Genomic DNA, 14,022 nt, shown 5'->3' on the forward strand with positions numbered 1-14,022 from the left:
GGTAGTAGTTACCCATTTATCTAGAACGCATAATTTGTACGTTTAAAATAGGTAAATTTATTGAAGATAAATTATATCTCAATAAAGCTGATTAAAACACATACATACACACACACACATGCTCGTTGTGAACACTGAAAAGGCCTAGACACAAAGTCCACTTTCTAACTATCAGTACCCCTAGTACCCGGAGTACAGCATCCAAATACTGTTTTCCATTAAAAGGAACCAGGGTTTCTTGGAGAAACTCTGAAATATACAATCTCTAGATCAGACATTAGATACCAAGGAAGCTATCAAACACTACTAAAGTTATGTCAAAAGGACTCCAGGCCAACTTGAAGAAGCTCCCACTGGCTAAAGATAGGACAATTTGAACATCAAAAGGAACAACTTTAAAGGGGACGAATCGGCATTTATCCTACCTCTCTCATACCTCTAAGCAAGTAAGAGATGTTTTTCTTTACAGAAGTATTCTAACTAATGAATGAAGACGTAAGAAAATCAGAGTATCACCATTTTGCCACCTCTAATGAACTGACTGACCTAAGCATTGATCAACGATTGATTGCTAGCATCCCCAAAAGAGAAACCACCAGACATTACTGCCTCCTGATGGGAGAACACAACCTAGGAAAAATCGTGTCTCCCTGTCCCAGCCCCCAAATTAAACTTGAAACTGATCAAGCCTCTGGATTCAACTTCCACTCTACAGGAATTATATATAGAGAAGAACAGGTTAAACCCTCATGGGGATGCAGTAAGCACGGTCCAAACAGTGACAAAGCCTGTAAAAGAAGCAGCCCAATTTCTTAAAAAAGGAAAAACAGAGAGAGAGCTCAAATTTATGGGATAAGAGAGACTAAAAGACCTAACAATCAACTTCAATTTTATGAAATTATGAGACAATTGAAAATCAAGTGGATATTTGATATTAAAGAATTGGTTTTGGGGTGCCTGGGTGGCTCAGGCAGTTAAGTATCCAACTTGGGCTCAGGTCATGGTCTCACAGTTCCTGAGTTCAAGCCCCGCATCGTATTCTGCACCGATAGCCCAGAGCCTGCTTTGGCTTCTCTGTCTCCCTCTCTCTCTGCTCCTCTCCTGCTCTCTCTCAAAAATAAATAAACATTAAAAAAAAAAAAAAAGAATTTGTTTTTAAAAACTTTTTATTATGAAAATTCTCAAACATATGCAAAAATAGAAAAGCATTACAATGAACCTCCATGTACCCATCACCCACCTCCAACAACTCAGAGATATTTTTTTTTATCTATATTCCACTTTTTTTTTAATTGGAGAATTTTAAGGCATGTTTCAGATATCGTATAATTTCACTCAAAAATATTTAAGTATGTGTCTCTTTCAGATAAGGATGTTTAAAAAAAAAAAAGCCATAATACCATCATCAGACTCCCAAGGAAATTGTCAATAATTCCTTCATATCATCTAGTATTAATGTTTTTAGGTGGGATAACGGTTAACAAAAGATACTTAACTGAAATCCTTACAGACGAAATGATACCCGTAATCTGCTTCAAACTGGAATGGAAAGGTGGTGTTAGGGGGAGGAAGCAAGATGTTCACAGGCTGATGGTTGCTGGTGCTGGGCCATAGTATTTGGAGTCAATTACACTATTGTCCATATATTTGGAATTTTTGCCAAGTGAGTAATGACAGCATAATTAACACAAACATAATCAGCACACAAAAGTCTAAAGATTTCTTTTATCTATGAGAAGCAGACACAAAATACACTGTAACACTAGATTATGCCATCTAACATTTTATTTTGCGTTTTAAAAATAAATGTGCTAATTTTTTAAAGTTTAGTTTTATGTTAATCTTCAGTATTTGACAATATACATGTGGCAGATTCTAGAAAGACTCCTTCTTTCCTGATAGTAGAACCCATTTCAGAGAGAAGACACTGCTAAAGCCCCAAAGAATAAACTGTGTTTGACCCAAATTAATCACGATATTCTCATCCCCTCAGATAGTGACTGGCCTACGAGTGACCAGATGACCCAGTTCTGACCAATGAAATGTAAATAAGTCTTTTAATTGGGATGCCTGGAAAAGCTTTTACTTTCCCAATTAAAAAGGAAAGAGTTGGGGCACCTGGGTGGCTGTCGGTTGAGCGTCCGACCTTGGCTCAGGTCATGATCTCACGGTCTGTGAGTTCGAGCCCCGCATCGGGCTCTGTGCTGACAGCCTGGAGCCTGGAGCCTGCTTCCGATTCTGTGTCTCCCTCTCTCTGACCCTTCCCCGTTCATGCTCTCTGTCTCAAAAATAAATAAACATTAAAAATTTTTTTTGAAAAAAAAAAGGAAAGAGTTTTGGCTGGTTAGCTCTTGCTTCCTTGACTTTCTTCCTAACTAGAATGTGGACAAGAAGCCTAGCCAGGAGTCACCTTATGAGCATGTAGCAGCAAGTACAAAAATAAAAACCCAAATACTAAAGACGGTAGAATAGAAAGCTATCAAGAGCCTGGGTCCCTAACTATAATTGAAATAATTATCCCAGCTCTGGACAGTCCACCCCCTGGACTTCTTGTTATGAGAAAAACAAACTACAATTTGCTTAATCCAATATGTTGGATTTTTTTTTTTTAAGATTTTATTTTCAAGGAATCTCTACACCCATTGCAGGTCTTGAACTCACAATCCTGAGATTCGAGAGTCACATGCTCTTCCAGCTGAGCCAACTAGGGGCACCCCATATAGTGGGATTTTTGTTTCTTGTAGCTGCACATATTTCTGATAGAATGGAATACATCAAGATATATCAGGAATAAAAACTGAATTTTAAAAAAGCACTGAAAATGTCTACTTCCTAAGTGTAAAGGTGCTAAAAACAAATCTAAGTTAATAGAAGACAATCAAATTAGGAAGGAAGAATATTTATTATATAAACATTAAAATCTATACATTCTTAGCTGATGATATATACTTGATTAAAAAGTCTTTTACTTTGGATATATGCATCATTTCCTTCATCGTGGTGTCTCTACTTCTCAGATGTATTAACCCATTCTCCAAAGTAGCTTCAGTAATCAAAACTGTGAAGAGAATACTCATTTCATCATATCTGAGGGAAAAAGTAGTCAAACAAAACACATGAGCACAAATTAAATTCTAAACTCACCATACTGCCAGCTTTAATTACTTTAGAATCCAGTCACTTTCCAGAGTCACAAAACTCAAAGGCAGGGCTTGAAAGGTAGACCAAAAAACTTTTTCAAAGTTTCCAAATTGTATTCAAAGTAAACTTTTCATAAAGTTTCTCTGAATTATTGTAATAGATGGAAAGTCATAAAAAACTAAAATTTGAGAAATAAACACTGGTACCTCAACGCATCATTTGGGGTGAAATTATGGGTGACCCTCAGAATAACTGTAGCCTTTTGGTACTTGGATACAATTCAAGAAAAATTACTTTAGACTAAATTCTCTTATAATACTACTGTAACAAAGATCTTGGGTACAATACATTATACCCAAACCATGCTTGCTTAATACAGAACTTAGTATGCTAACTTATAGTTTCTAGTTCAGCAATAACTGAATATATTCGCACTGGCCTTCTTTCTGCTTACCCAGTTACACTACCTCATTGTTTTCTTTCTAGAATTCCATCAGCAATTATCCTATTTATCTATTTACTTGTTTACTCTCTACTTTGTCCCACTAGAATATAGGCTTCATAAGAACAGGAATCTTTTCTGTCTTGTTTATTGCTGTTATCAAAGTGCACAAAATATAGTAAGTGTGCTTAATAAATATTCCATTAAAAAGCTCTTGGGCTTTACCATTCAAAAACAACTGTAACTTGATAATATTCAATTATCCTTCAATGACACAAAGGATAAGATTTTAGATCTCACAGGACTGGCAGGTTCAAGCAGCACCTTTCAGTTTTACATTACTTGCTTTATCTATAAACCATTACTTGCTTTATCTATAGAAACCTGTTTTTCCTCTGACATCATCTGAAAGGCGTATTTTAACAAGTTGCTAGAGAACTGAAGACAAAAACATAAAGCTTCCCAACTTTTCACCCAAAAGATAGTCAACACAAAAAGTTATTAAGATAACAAAATAAACCCAAAGGAGGGAAGAATGGATTATTTGAAAAACAGAAGTTAATGAAATAGCAGGGGGTAAGACTAGAGACAGAAGATCAATCAGGAGGGGCGCCTGAGTTAAGGGTCCGACTTCAGCTCAGGTCATGATCTTGTGGTTTATGAGTTCAAGCCCTGTGTCAGGCTCTGTGCCAATAGCTCAGAGCCTAGAGCCTGCTTTGGATTCTGTGTCTCCCTCTCTCTCTGCCCCTCCCCAACTCATGCTCTCTCTCTCTCTCTCAAAAAATAAACATAAAAAAATTAAAAAAAAAAAAAAAAAGATCAGGAGATTACTGCAAGAACCAGCCAGAAGAAAGACACTGTTGACTTTAACTTGGGCAGTGTACTAAGGATCGAGAGATGGGTCCAACATACTATTCAGGAGGCAGGCTGGCATGTAGTGATGAACTGGAGGTGAAGAGTAAGGAAGAGGAAAGAGTTAAGGACGATAAATCCAGGAATGTGTCTGGATCAACTAGGTGAACAGAGGTGCTGATCACTGAAACTAGTCCTCTGTCCTTTGTCTGGGATGGAATTATCTTCCACTCAGCCTCAGAATGAATCACAACACAAGCAAGGAAAAGGCACTCCACTCATGTTCCCTCAGTCCTAATTCAATAAATGTGTCTAATACACATAAATGCATCCTTGATAAAATGATAAACTCGGGTACACATAGTCCATGACATTAAGTCTTAAAGCTGCACATAGTATGTGCTCAGATACACCTGATGAATACTGTTCCTGCTATAGCAATTAACTAGGGGCACATGGTTCTGTAAATGGGAGAGTTAGGAATAATTTTATGTAGATATAAATAGATATTTAGAAGGATATTTAGAAGAGATTTCTGTTACTCATAAAGAAACATCACAGGATCAAAAACTCTGAACACAAACAATTCTTGGGGTGCATGGGTGGCTCAGTTGGTTAAGCGTGCAACTTTGGCTCTGGTCATGATCTAGCAGTTTATGAGTCTGAGCCCCATGTTGGCCTCTGTGCTGACAGCTCAGAGCCTGAAGCCTGCTTCAGATTCTGTGTTTCCCTCTCTCTCTGCCCCTCCCCTGCTCACACTCTGTTTCTCTCTTTCTTTCTTTCACTCTCTCAAAAATAAATAAATGTTGGGAAAAAAAAAAAAAAGACAATTCTTACTTTGAATAAAGTTGTTCCAGTGAGGAGTGCACAGTTTCCAAATAACCAGGCCACACAGAAATTCCATTTTCTAGTAATTCACTAAATAGTCCTTGACAAATCTGAGAAAAAATACATAAAATTCAAATACGAAGGAAGTAAAAGTAGCTAGGATGATTACCCTGTTTTCATGAAACCACTAATCACCTTTTCCAGTGTTTAAAATGGGAATAAATTCTTTTAGTTATGTGATAATAGTGTTCACAATTCATATACTATATACTTATAAGCTGCATACTTCCTCTGGAAATGAAGAAATTAAGCACTGCAAAGCTGAATACTAAATGCAAATATTCTCTGAGAGAAAATTTTATACCAAATACAGGAATTTTTGTCATCATCGTTATCATTCAAAACACTAACAAAACCAAAGCAGATTCTGTTGGAGAAAAAACAGTCCAAAGCGCTGTGCTAACTGTGAACTCATCTGAGAGCAGGGCACTGAGCCCCAGGGTTGTACAACCATGTCAGGCAGAGAGGAAACAAGGGAGAAGTAGTCAGATGAGCATGATGAAAACGGGGACAACAGTGTTCCTGAAGCCAACTAAAGAAAACGTTTCCAGGACAGAATGACTGATTTTGGTGGAACGCTGTGCACAAAAGCCTGACAGGAAATACAGAAGTAGTAAGCAGTAATATTACATAATTTACATATTAAACAGTTTTCTTAACAAGCAATGGTGAAGCAAAACAGAGCAAAAACTTTAAACATCCTTAACAATCTGGAGAAGGGTTTCTCCCCCTCTGAATGCTGACGCAGGATACTTAGCAGCATCCCTGGCCTCCACGAGATACCTCTAGCACTCCTCTCCCCACAACTGACAACCAAAGCTGTCTCTAGACAACACCAAATGTCCCTGGTGGGGAGGCTGACCATCGTGGACTGGGGAGTGTGGAGGGAGTGCCTGAGCGACAGTACTGTTTCTCAAACTTCAGCTAGCATTAGAATCCCCTGGAGGGTTTGTCAAACACATGTTGCATCACCAGAGTTTCTGATTCAGCGGCTCTGCGGCGAGGACCAAGAATCTGCCTTTCTAACAAGTTCCGAGGGAAAGACCGTAACTAAGTAGGTGGGTGTTAAGGTACTTGATATTTTGGGGATAGGTGAGAATATAAATATTAATAAATCTAAGTAAGAAGTTAACAGAGAAAGGTAAACATAATTGTGGATTTTAACAGGTTAGTGGTTGACAGCAAACAATTTGCTCTTTTGGGGCACCTGGCTGGCTCATTAGGTTGGATGTTCGACTCTTGATTTCGGCTCGGGTCATGATCTCGTGGTTCGTGGCATCAGTCCCCACATCAGGCTCTGTGCTGACAGTGCAGAGCCTGCTTGGGATTCTCTCTCTCCCTCTCTCTCTGCCCCCCACCCCCCGCTATATATAAACTTAAAAAATTTTTGCTCTTTTGGAAGGTAGAAGAGAAATGGCTCTAAGCATGATTAGGTGCTGAAGACATGGGCTAAGGACAATCCCCACACCACGAGTGAGAATACAAATATACCATGCAGCCAATATGGAGACAATCTCACTGACATAGTGAAATTAAGGATTCATATCCATTTTATCCAGTAATCCCATCTTCATGTATATAACCAGCAAAAAACCCTTGCATAGCCCAGAAACTTCTGTCATACTGCTGAGGGAAAAAAGTTAGAAACAGAGTAAGATATACAACATGCTCCCTTTTGGTAAATTAAAAACACCCACGGGACACAATACTATTATATTTTTACACGTAAACAAAACCAAAACAAAACAAGGCCTGCAATTACAATGACAAATATTTAAGGAGCAGAGTTCTTTTTTGTCCTTCAAGCAAAAAACCCCAAGGAACTTCTACCTACAAGGGTGCTGGGGAGTCCACCATGACCCCAGGGGGAAAAGTGGAAGTTAAACCATTACCTTCCCTTCCTCTGTGTGCACTACCTGCCCCTCCCCCCAAGACCTCTCCACAGGACCCTGAAGAAAAAAGCTGAGTGAATCTTGCTAGGGTCCTCACTCAGTTGCTAGATGGGTCTGAGTCACCCAGGACCCAGCATCACTGTGAAGGGGGGTCTCAAAAGAAACTAAAACCACCCTCCTGGCTTTTCTCAAGAGTATTTCATTAGGCTAGATAGATTAGAAAAACCAAAACCAGATTACATATCTAGAACTTGTGTTTATATCAATAGGTATCAAAAGTGTTATGTTAAAATTGTAAGTAGGCAAGAAATAACTCACTAGACATCTGCACAAATATTCGGATTACCAAAACTATGCACACTCATTTAAAAAATGCAACTATCACTAAGCATGACTTAACAGTAAAATCCACTGAACTGTATGCAGCTTCTTTTATATACTATAGTTCCAATTATCTATAATTAACCATAGAATTTATCCATAGACATTAAATTTTTTAAGAAGCCAATGAGGGATGCCTGGGTGGCTCAGTCAGCTGAGTGTCCAATTCTGGATTTCAGTTTAGATCATGATCCCAGGGTCATGGTATCTATCCCCAGGGCTTGGAATTCTCTGTCTCCCACTGCCCCTCTACCCCACTTCCTCTCTCTCTCTCAAATAAAAAAATATTAATTTAAAAAACCAAACAAATCAAAAATTTTAAATGGCAAGCTATCCATTTGTTTGAAATAATGGTAATAATTAAAATCATGACATTAAAACTCATTTAACCCACCTGTCTTAATTCCACTGTTGGGCCTCTTCCCACATCCAAAGCAACCTTAACAGGGGCCAAACAAGGGTGAAGTTTAAGTACCTAAAGCAATTTAAAGAGGGGGGGGGGGGGGGAAGGACAGCACACCTTGTTTAAACATAACACAAGCACTAACAAACATAGAGCTTCTTAAACAGTAAAATCTTGTATGAAAACGGAAGCTAGCTGAGGTCAGAAAAAAATCATGTAATGATGTACTTAGCTGGCTATATCCAGGTGCTCATTGACTTCTCCACTTAAATGTTCTGCAGAAATAAGCTCACTTGCTACTCTCCCATTTTCTGACAACTCCATTTTCCCTCAATCAAAATGCCCCTTCCTGGCATCACTGCCTTCCCTACCCAGCCAGAGCCATGTGGCTTATCATTTGGACTCTCTTTTGCCAAAACTTACCACTTTTCTTATTCATCCATCCACTCAACAAATATTGAACAGCTACTTAGTGCCAGAAACAGTTCTACGTACTGGGGACAAAACTCCCTGGCCCTCATGGAGGGGATAAAAGGGTAATAAACAAGTAAATCATATATTTGAAGGTGGTATGGGAGGAGACAGGAAGTGCTGGTGAGTGGTGGATTGGAGAGGCTGTTTGCAATTTTTTTTAGTTTAACTTTATTTTTTTTTTTTGAGAGGGTGCACGCACATGAGCGGAGAAGGGGCAGAGAGAGAGGGAGACAGAATCCCAAGCCGGCTCCACATCATGAGCACAGAGCCCAACATGGGGCTCAAACTCACAAACTGTGTGACATGGGAGATCACGACCTGAGCCAAAATCAAAGGTCGGGTGCTTAACTGACTGAGCCACCCAGGCACCGCTGCAATTTTAAATAAGGTGGTAAGAGAAGTTCTTCTCTCTGAGGTGACACTGGAGCAGACTTGAGAGGTGCAAGTGGGTCCTGGAGGAGGCGCATCCCAGCCAAATGGAAGCATGACCTGCATGTCCTAGGAACAGCAAGGAGGTCTGTGCTGCTGGAGCAGGCATGTGAGGTCAAAAGGGAAGGGTTTTGTGAAACACTTGGGAGGCTTTGCCTTTTCATCTGAGTGAGCGGAGGAGTTTAGTGGAATATTCTGAGCAGCTGGGCAAAGTAACACGTACCTTTTAAAAGGGTCATTCAGTGCCAGAGGGAGGGGATGGTGGTGGCTTAGATCAGAGTGGAAGCAGTTGGTGGTAAGAAATGGTCAGACACAGGATATATTTTGAAGACAGAGTCCGATGGTTTTTGCTGACGGTTTGGATGTGGGATATGAGAGAAAGAACGGATCCCCCTTGTTTGCTATACATCCTATAAATCCCAGCCCCTGAACAATTCTATAATCCAACTTTAGGGGCCTATCAGGCTAAATGAACACTGCATAATAAATCACTTAGCTCTGCAGCGTGGTAGGACAAACTCAGTTTCCAGTCCCAGTTGAGTACCCAACATGTCGAAATTGATTTGGGGCAGCTCCCTTTTGCATTCCAGGGGGATATGAATACTCTAAATTCTTGCCAATTAAACCGTACTCCTCCCCAGTTTAAGTTAATAATCCTGCCTTCTAATTCCCTAAGAAAATAAAGGGTATGAGGAAAACTTCCTTCAAAGGCTAACCAGCCCTGGTAGCCTATCTATACAATCATTTCTCTCCTCCCTGCTTTTTCAAATAATTCCTTTTCAAGACCAATCCCTCCCACTTGTGTTCTTGATCCTGCCTTGACTCCTCATGTTTCTTCCAAAATCTTGCTCCATTAGTCATTTATTTTCTTTCTTCCTCTCTCTTGATTTTGAGCCCTTAAAAATGTCCTTTATCCAGGCCCATAGCTAGCTCTTATGATCTACTCAATAGCCACTTGGGGTCCGACTAGAAGCAGTAAGGTCAATACCACAAGTCTTGCTAGTGTGACATAATCCTACTTAACACTCTGATACAAATGGAAGCCACCGAGGGAAAGGCTCAGGAGCTAAGAATCAGAGATTTCTGTCTACCTGTCTGCCAGGATCAAACAGAAATGCCTCTGGGATTACCCAGTAGGAATGCCTTGTTCTATTCTGTGAGAACCTGCTTATTATTCCTGTGGCCAGATTCTAAAAATCTGAAAAACAGTAAAATAACTTGCACTAAAAGAAATGTATTATTCACAGTTTGTGTTAGAAACCAAGTATACTAATAACATGAGTGAAAAAAACATATACTTCTAGTTTCCCAAGTTTATCTCTGAAATATTAAAAGCACCTTTCTATGAAGATTCTTCTTTCTTGTAAAGGAGCTCTCTGTTAGCTGGAAAGAATCGTAGAGATAAGCCAGCATGCCTCGGTCTAGATTTCCACTAACAGATAAAACATAAGGAACCACATTTTTTCGTCCATCTCGGCCCTTCATAGAAAAGTAGAACAAACATAAAGTATCATTTAGCAGAGCTATCTCTTAAAACTATAGACTTAGAGAATCAGAACACAAACTTACAAATTCATTTAAGAAAGTATCTACTCTGGGCCAGGCCTATACTAGTCACTGGACCCACAAAGATGGTTTTGACACATTTCCTGCTTTCAGGGAGATTAGGATTTAGATTAGATCATTAAATCTCAATTGACTATGTATTAGAACTGTCTTGAATTAAAAATTTTTTTTAATGTTTATTAATTTTTTTTAACGTTTTATTTATTTTTGAGACAGGGAGAGACAGAGCATGAACGGGGGAGGGTCAGAGAGAGAGGGAGACACACAATCTGAAACAGGATCCAGGTTCTGAGCAGTCAGCACAGAGCCCGATGTGGGGCTCGAACTCATGGACAGTGACATCGTGACCTGAGCCGAAGTCGGACGCTTAACCGACTGAGCCACCCAGGCGCCCCTAATGTTTATTTATTTTTGAGAAACAGAGCACGAGCAGGACAGAGGCAGCGGGGGTGGGGGGGGGGGGACGGACACAGAATCTGAAGCAGGCTCCAGGCTCTAAGCTGTCAGCACAGAGCCCAATGTGGGGCTCGAAACTGAGCCATCCAGGGGCCCCATAAAACTGCCCTGAATTATAAAATGTAAAGGTTTTGGGGCACCTGGGTGACTCAGTTGGTTGAACATCTGACTTCGGCTGAGGTCATGATCTCACAGTTTGTGAGTTCTAGCCCCAAAGGGGCTTGCTGCTGGCAGCACAGAGCCTGCTTCAGCTCCTCTGTTCTGTTTTTCTCTCAAAAAAAGAAAAACAAAAACAAAAAACAAACAAAGCCCGTTAAAAATAAATAAATGAATAAAATGTAAAGGTTTTGTGTTGGGCCCCACTCCCAGAGGTTCTCAACTACCTGGACAAGAGTGGGACCCCAACATCACTACTTTTCCAGTGCTCCCTACATGAGCATTATAATACAGATTATAATATTATAATAAAGTTCAGCAAGGCCCTTAGAGAAAAAAACAATTGGTACACTTAGGGATAGGGGTTTGGAGTATAATCTATGTAAATGTAAAGTTCTTATAAGAAGCAAACATCTTTTAAAAACCTGCATTGGAGTTATTACTTTAAGGCTACAATTAAGAATGTAAAATATCCCATAATGTATGATATAAATCAGATACTGATAAGAGACCAATTATTTCCTTCCTTTTATTTTAAAAAAATGTTTTTTAATGTTTATTTGTTTTTGAGAGACAGAGAGACAGAGCATGAGCAGTGGAGGGGCAGAAAGAGAGGGAGACACAGAATCCAAAGCAGGCTCCAGGCTCTGAGCTGTCAGCACAGAGCCCAATGTGGACCTTGAACCAACGAACTGTGAGATCATGACCTGAGCTGAAGTCGGACACTTAACCAACTGAGCCACCCAGGCACCCTTCTTTCCTTCCTTTTAAGCTGGTAAACAACCATCTCAAAAATTTTAAAATGTCAATTCTAGAAATTAAAAAGGTTCTGCATATAAACAGTTCTACCTTCATTCTTTTTTTTACTGTTATCACTGTCATCTGAACATTCATGTAATTCTGATACTTAAAAAATTTGTCAATCCTCAACTTCTACTATCCATGATCAAGCATAGTTTTCACTAATACATATATGCACTGACATTTTAAACCCATCTTTATGGCATATGGTACCATAAAGATTAATGTAAATTTGTTCTCAAAAGGCAGTAAACTTCCTGAAATCTGGGATTCTATTATAACTCTATTAATTGGCATCTTGTACACATTTATAGATATGATACTTAATATAACTCTTGAGGCACTGCAAGCTTCTGTGGTGCCATTTGAATTAAAAAAAAGACTAAATTGTGTTTAAGTATTAGGAAGGCTTTAATGTTTTCCTTTTTTAATGAAGATTTTATTTTTATTGTTACTTTTTAAAGTTTATTTTTGAGAGAGAGTGAGAGACAGAGAGCAAGCCGGGGAGGAGCAGAGAAAGAGGGAAACACAGAATCCGAAGCAGGGTCCTGGCTCTGAGCTGTCAGCACAGAGCTCGACAGGGGGCTTGAACTCACAAACTGCCAGATCATGACCTGAGCTGAAGTCAGACGCTCAACCAACTGAGCCACTCAGACGCCCCAAAGATTTTAAGTAATCTCTATACCCAACGTGGGACTTAAACTCACAACCCCGAGATCAAGAGTCACATGCTCTACTGACTGAGCCAACCAGATGCAGCTAATGTTTTCTAATTCTTTGATAACTGGATATCCAAGGATGCCAAGGTATCCAATGGTAACTCTTCTTAGCTAGAATATCTGATTTCTTATACCATCCAGAATAAACTTCTTTCTATACTCACTTTGTTCGTCAGACGTTGCTGATCTACTTCACCATTCTCAAAAATATCCCTCCAAGAATGTATTTAGATGTTAACTGTAAAATTTACTAAAAACAAACACCAAATAGCCCAAGAAGCCTTTCAAAAAAACATACTAAATAGCAGAAATTCTACTTATTATTTTATAACATGTTCAACTAATGATGAGCAATTTTGAGAACCACGGAAATGGAAGAGCGACAATTTAACGGTGAGTATGGAGAATTTTTCATGGAGATAGTGAAAAAATGAACAAAAATTAAGAGACTAATAGCCATAACAAAGAGATTATCTTCAAATTTCTAGTGATAAGACAGGGGCCCTGGCTGGCTCAGTCAGAAGAGCATGCCACCCTTGATCTGAGTTCAAGCCCTGTACTAGGTGTAGCGATTACGTTAAAGAAAGAAAAAAAAAATTAAATTCCTAGTCACAAGACTGATTGGTTTTTAACTATGATAATGATTATTTAACTATGACTATGCTAACCAGGTTTCATAAGAGTGCTGAATATCCCCAAATGAAATGTGATGGTGTTGGTGCTATGGGAAAATATTCAACAACGAGAAGACTCTATTAGTCACCAAATAGCACATAAAAACTCCACCTGTCGCCAATCAGAAAATCTAAACATTCAAATCTGCAACAGTTCAAAAATGGGTCAGCATAGAGGCATTTGGGTGCCTCAGTCGGTTAAGCATCTGCCTCTTGGTTTCAGCTCAGGTCATGATCTCATGGTTTGTGGGTTCAAGCCCCACGTCAGGTTCTGTGCTGACAGTGCAGAGCCTGCTTGGGATTCTTTCTTGCTCCCTCTTTCTCTGCCCCTTCTCCACCCCCACCCCCCTCTCTTTCTCAAAATAAATAAACTTAAAGAAAGGGTCAGCATGGGGGTGCCTGGCTGGCTCAGTCTGTTGAGCATCCCAGTCTTGATTTCTGCCCAGGTCATGATCTCATAGATCAAGCCCCATATCAGGGTCTGTGCTGACAATGCAGAGTCTGCTTGGGATTCTCTTTCTCTCTGCCCCTCCCCTCCTCAAAATAAATAAACTTTAAAAAAATTAAATGAAAGACTGGGTCAGCATATAAGAGGGCTCAGCCACAATTCTATCCATCCATGTGGCTTCTAAAACTTTGTATCCATGGGTACCTTGAAAAATATTATAGACATTTATAAAGAACCCTGTGTGATGGAAAGGCAAGGTTCCTTCTCTAAGAAAACTGTATCACCTGTTTAAATTTTGAA

The 14,022-nt window shown here is 39.5% G+C and overlaps 1 protein-coding gene across 9 annotated transcripts in view; it reads right to left on the reverse strand.

Annotated features, from left to right (window-relative positions):
- Positions 1 to 14,022, reverse strand: part of POLG2 (DNA polymerase gamma 2, accessory subunit) — a 31,211-nt gene that overhangs the window by 6,860 nt on the left and 10,329 nt on the right. For 2 of the 9 annotated variants that reach the window (XM_019818118.3, XM_011289309.4), the window contains 4 exons: positions 10,241 to 10,381; positions 7,991 to 8,071; positions 5,273 to 5,373; positions 2,888 to 3,087 (listed from right to left, as the gene is read on the reverse strand). In XM_019818118.3, coding sequence (XP_019673677.2) covers positions 2,922 to 3,087; positions 5,273 to 5,373; positions 7,991 to 8,071; positions 10,241 to 10,381 — 489 coding nt within the window. In that variant the 3' untranslated portion in view covers positions 2,888 to 2,921. Of the gene's footprint in view, positions 1 to 2,887; positions 3,088 to 5,272; positions 5,374 to 7,990; positions 8,072 to 10,240; positions 10,382 to 14,022 lie in introns of those variants that run through there. The other 7 variants (XM_019818117.3, XM_011289312.4, XM_019818116.3 and 4 more) reach the window with 7 other exon arrangements.

Source organism: Felis catus, chromosome E1, assembly GCF_018350175.1.
Source record: "Felis catus isolate Fca126 chromosome E1, F.catus_Fca126_mat1.0, whole genome shotgun sequence".
In the NCBI taxonomy this organism is placed as follows: domain Eukaryota; kingdom Metazoa; phylum Chordata; class Mammalia; order Carnivora; family Felidae; genus Felis; species Felis catus.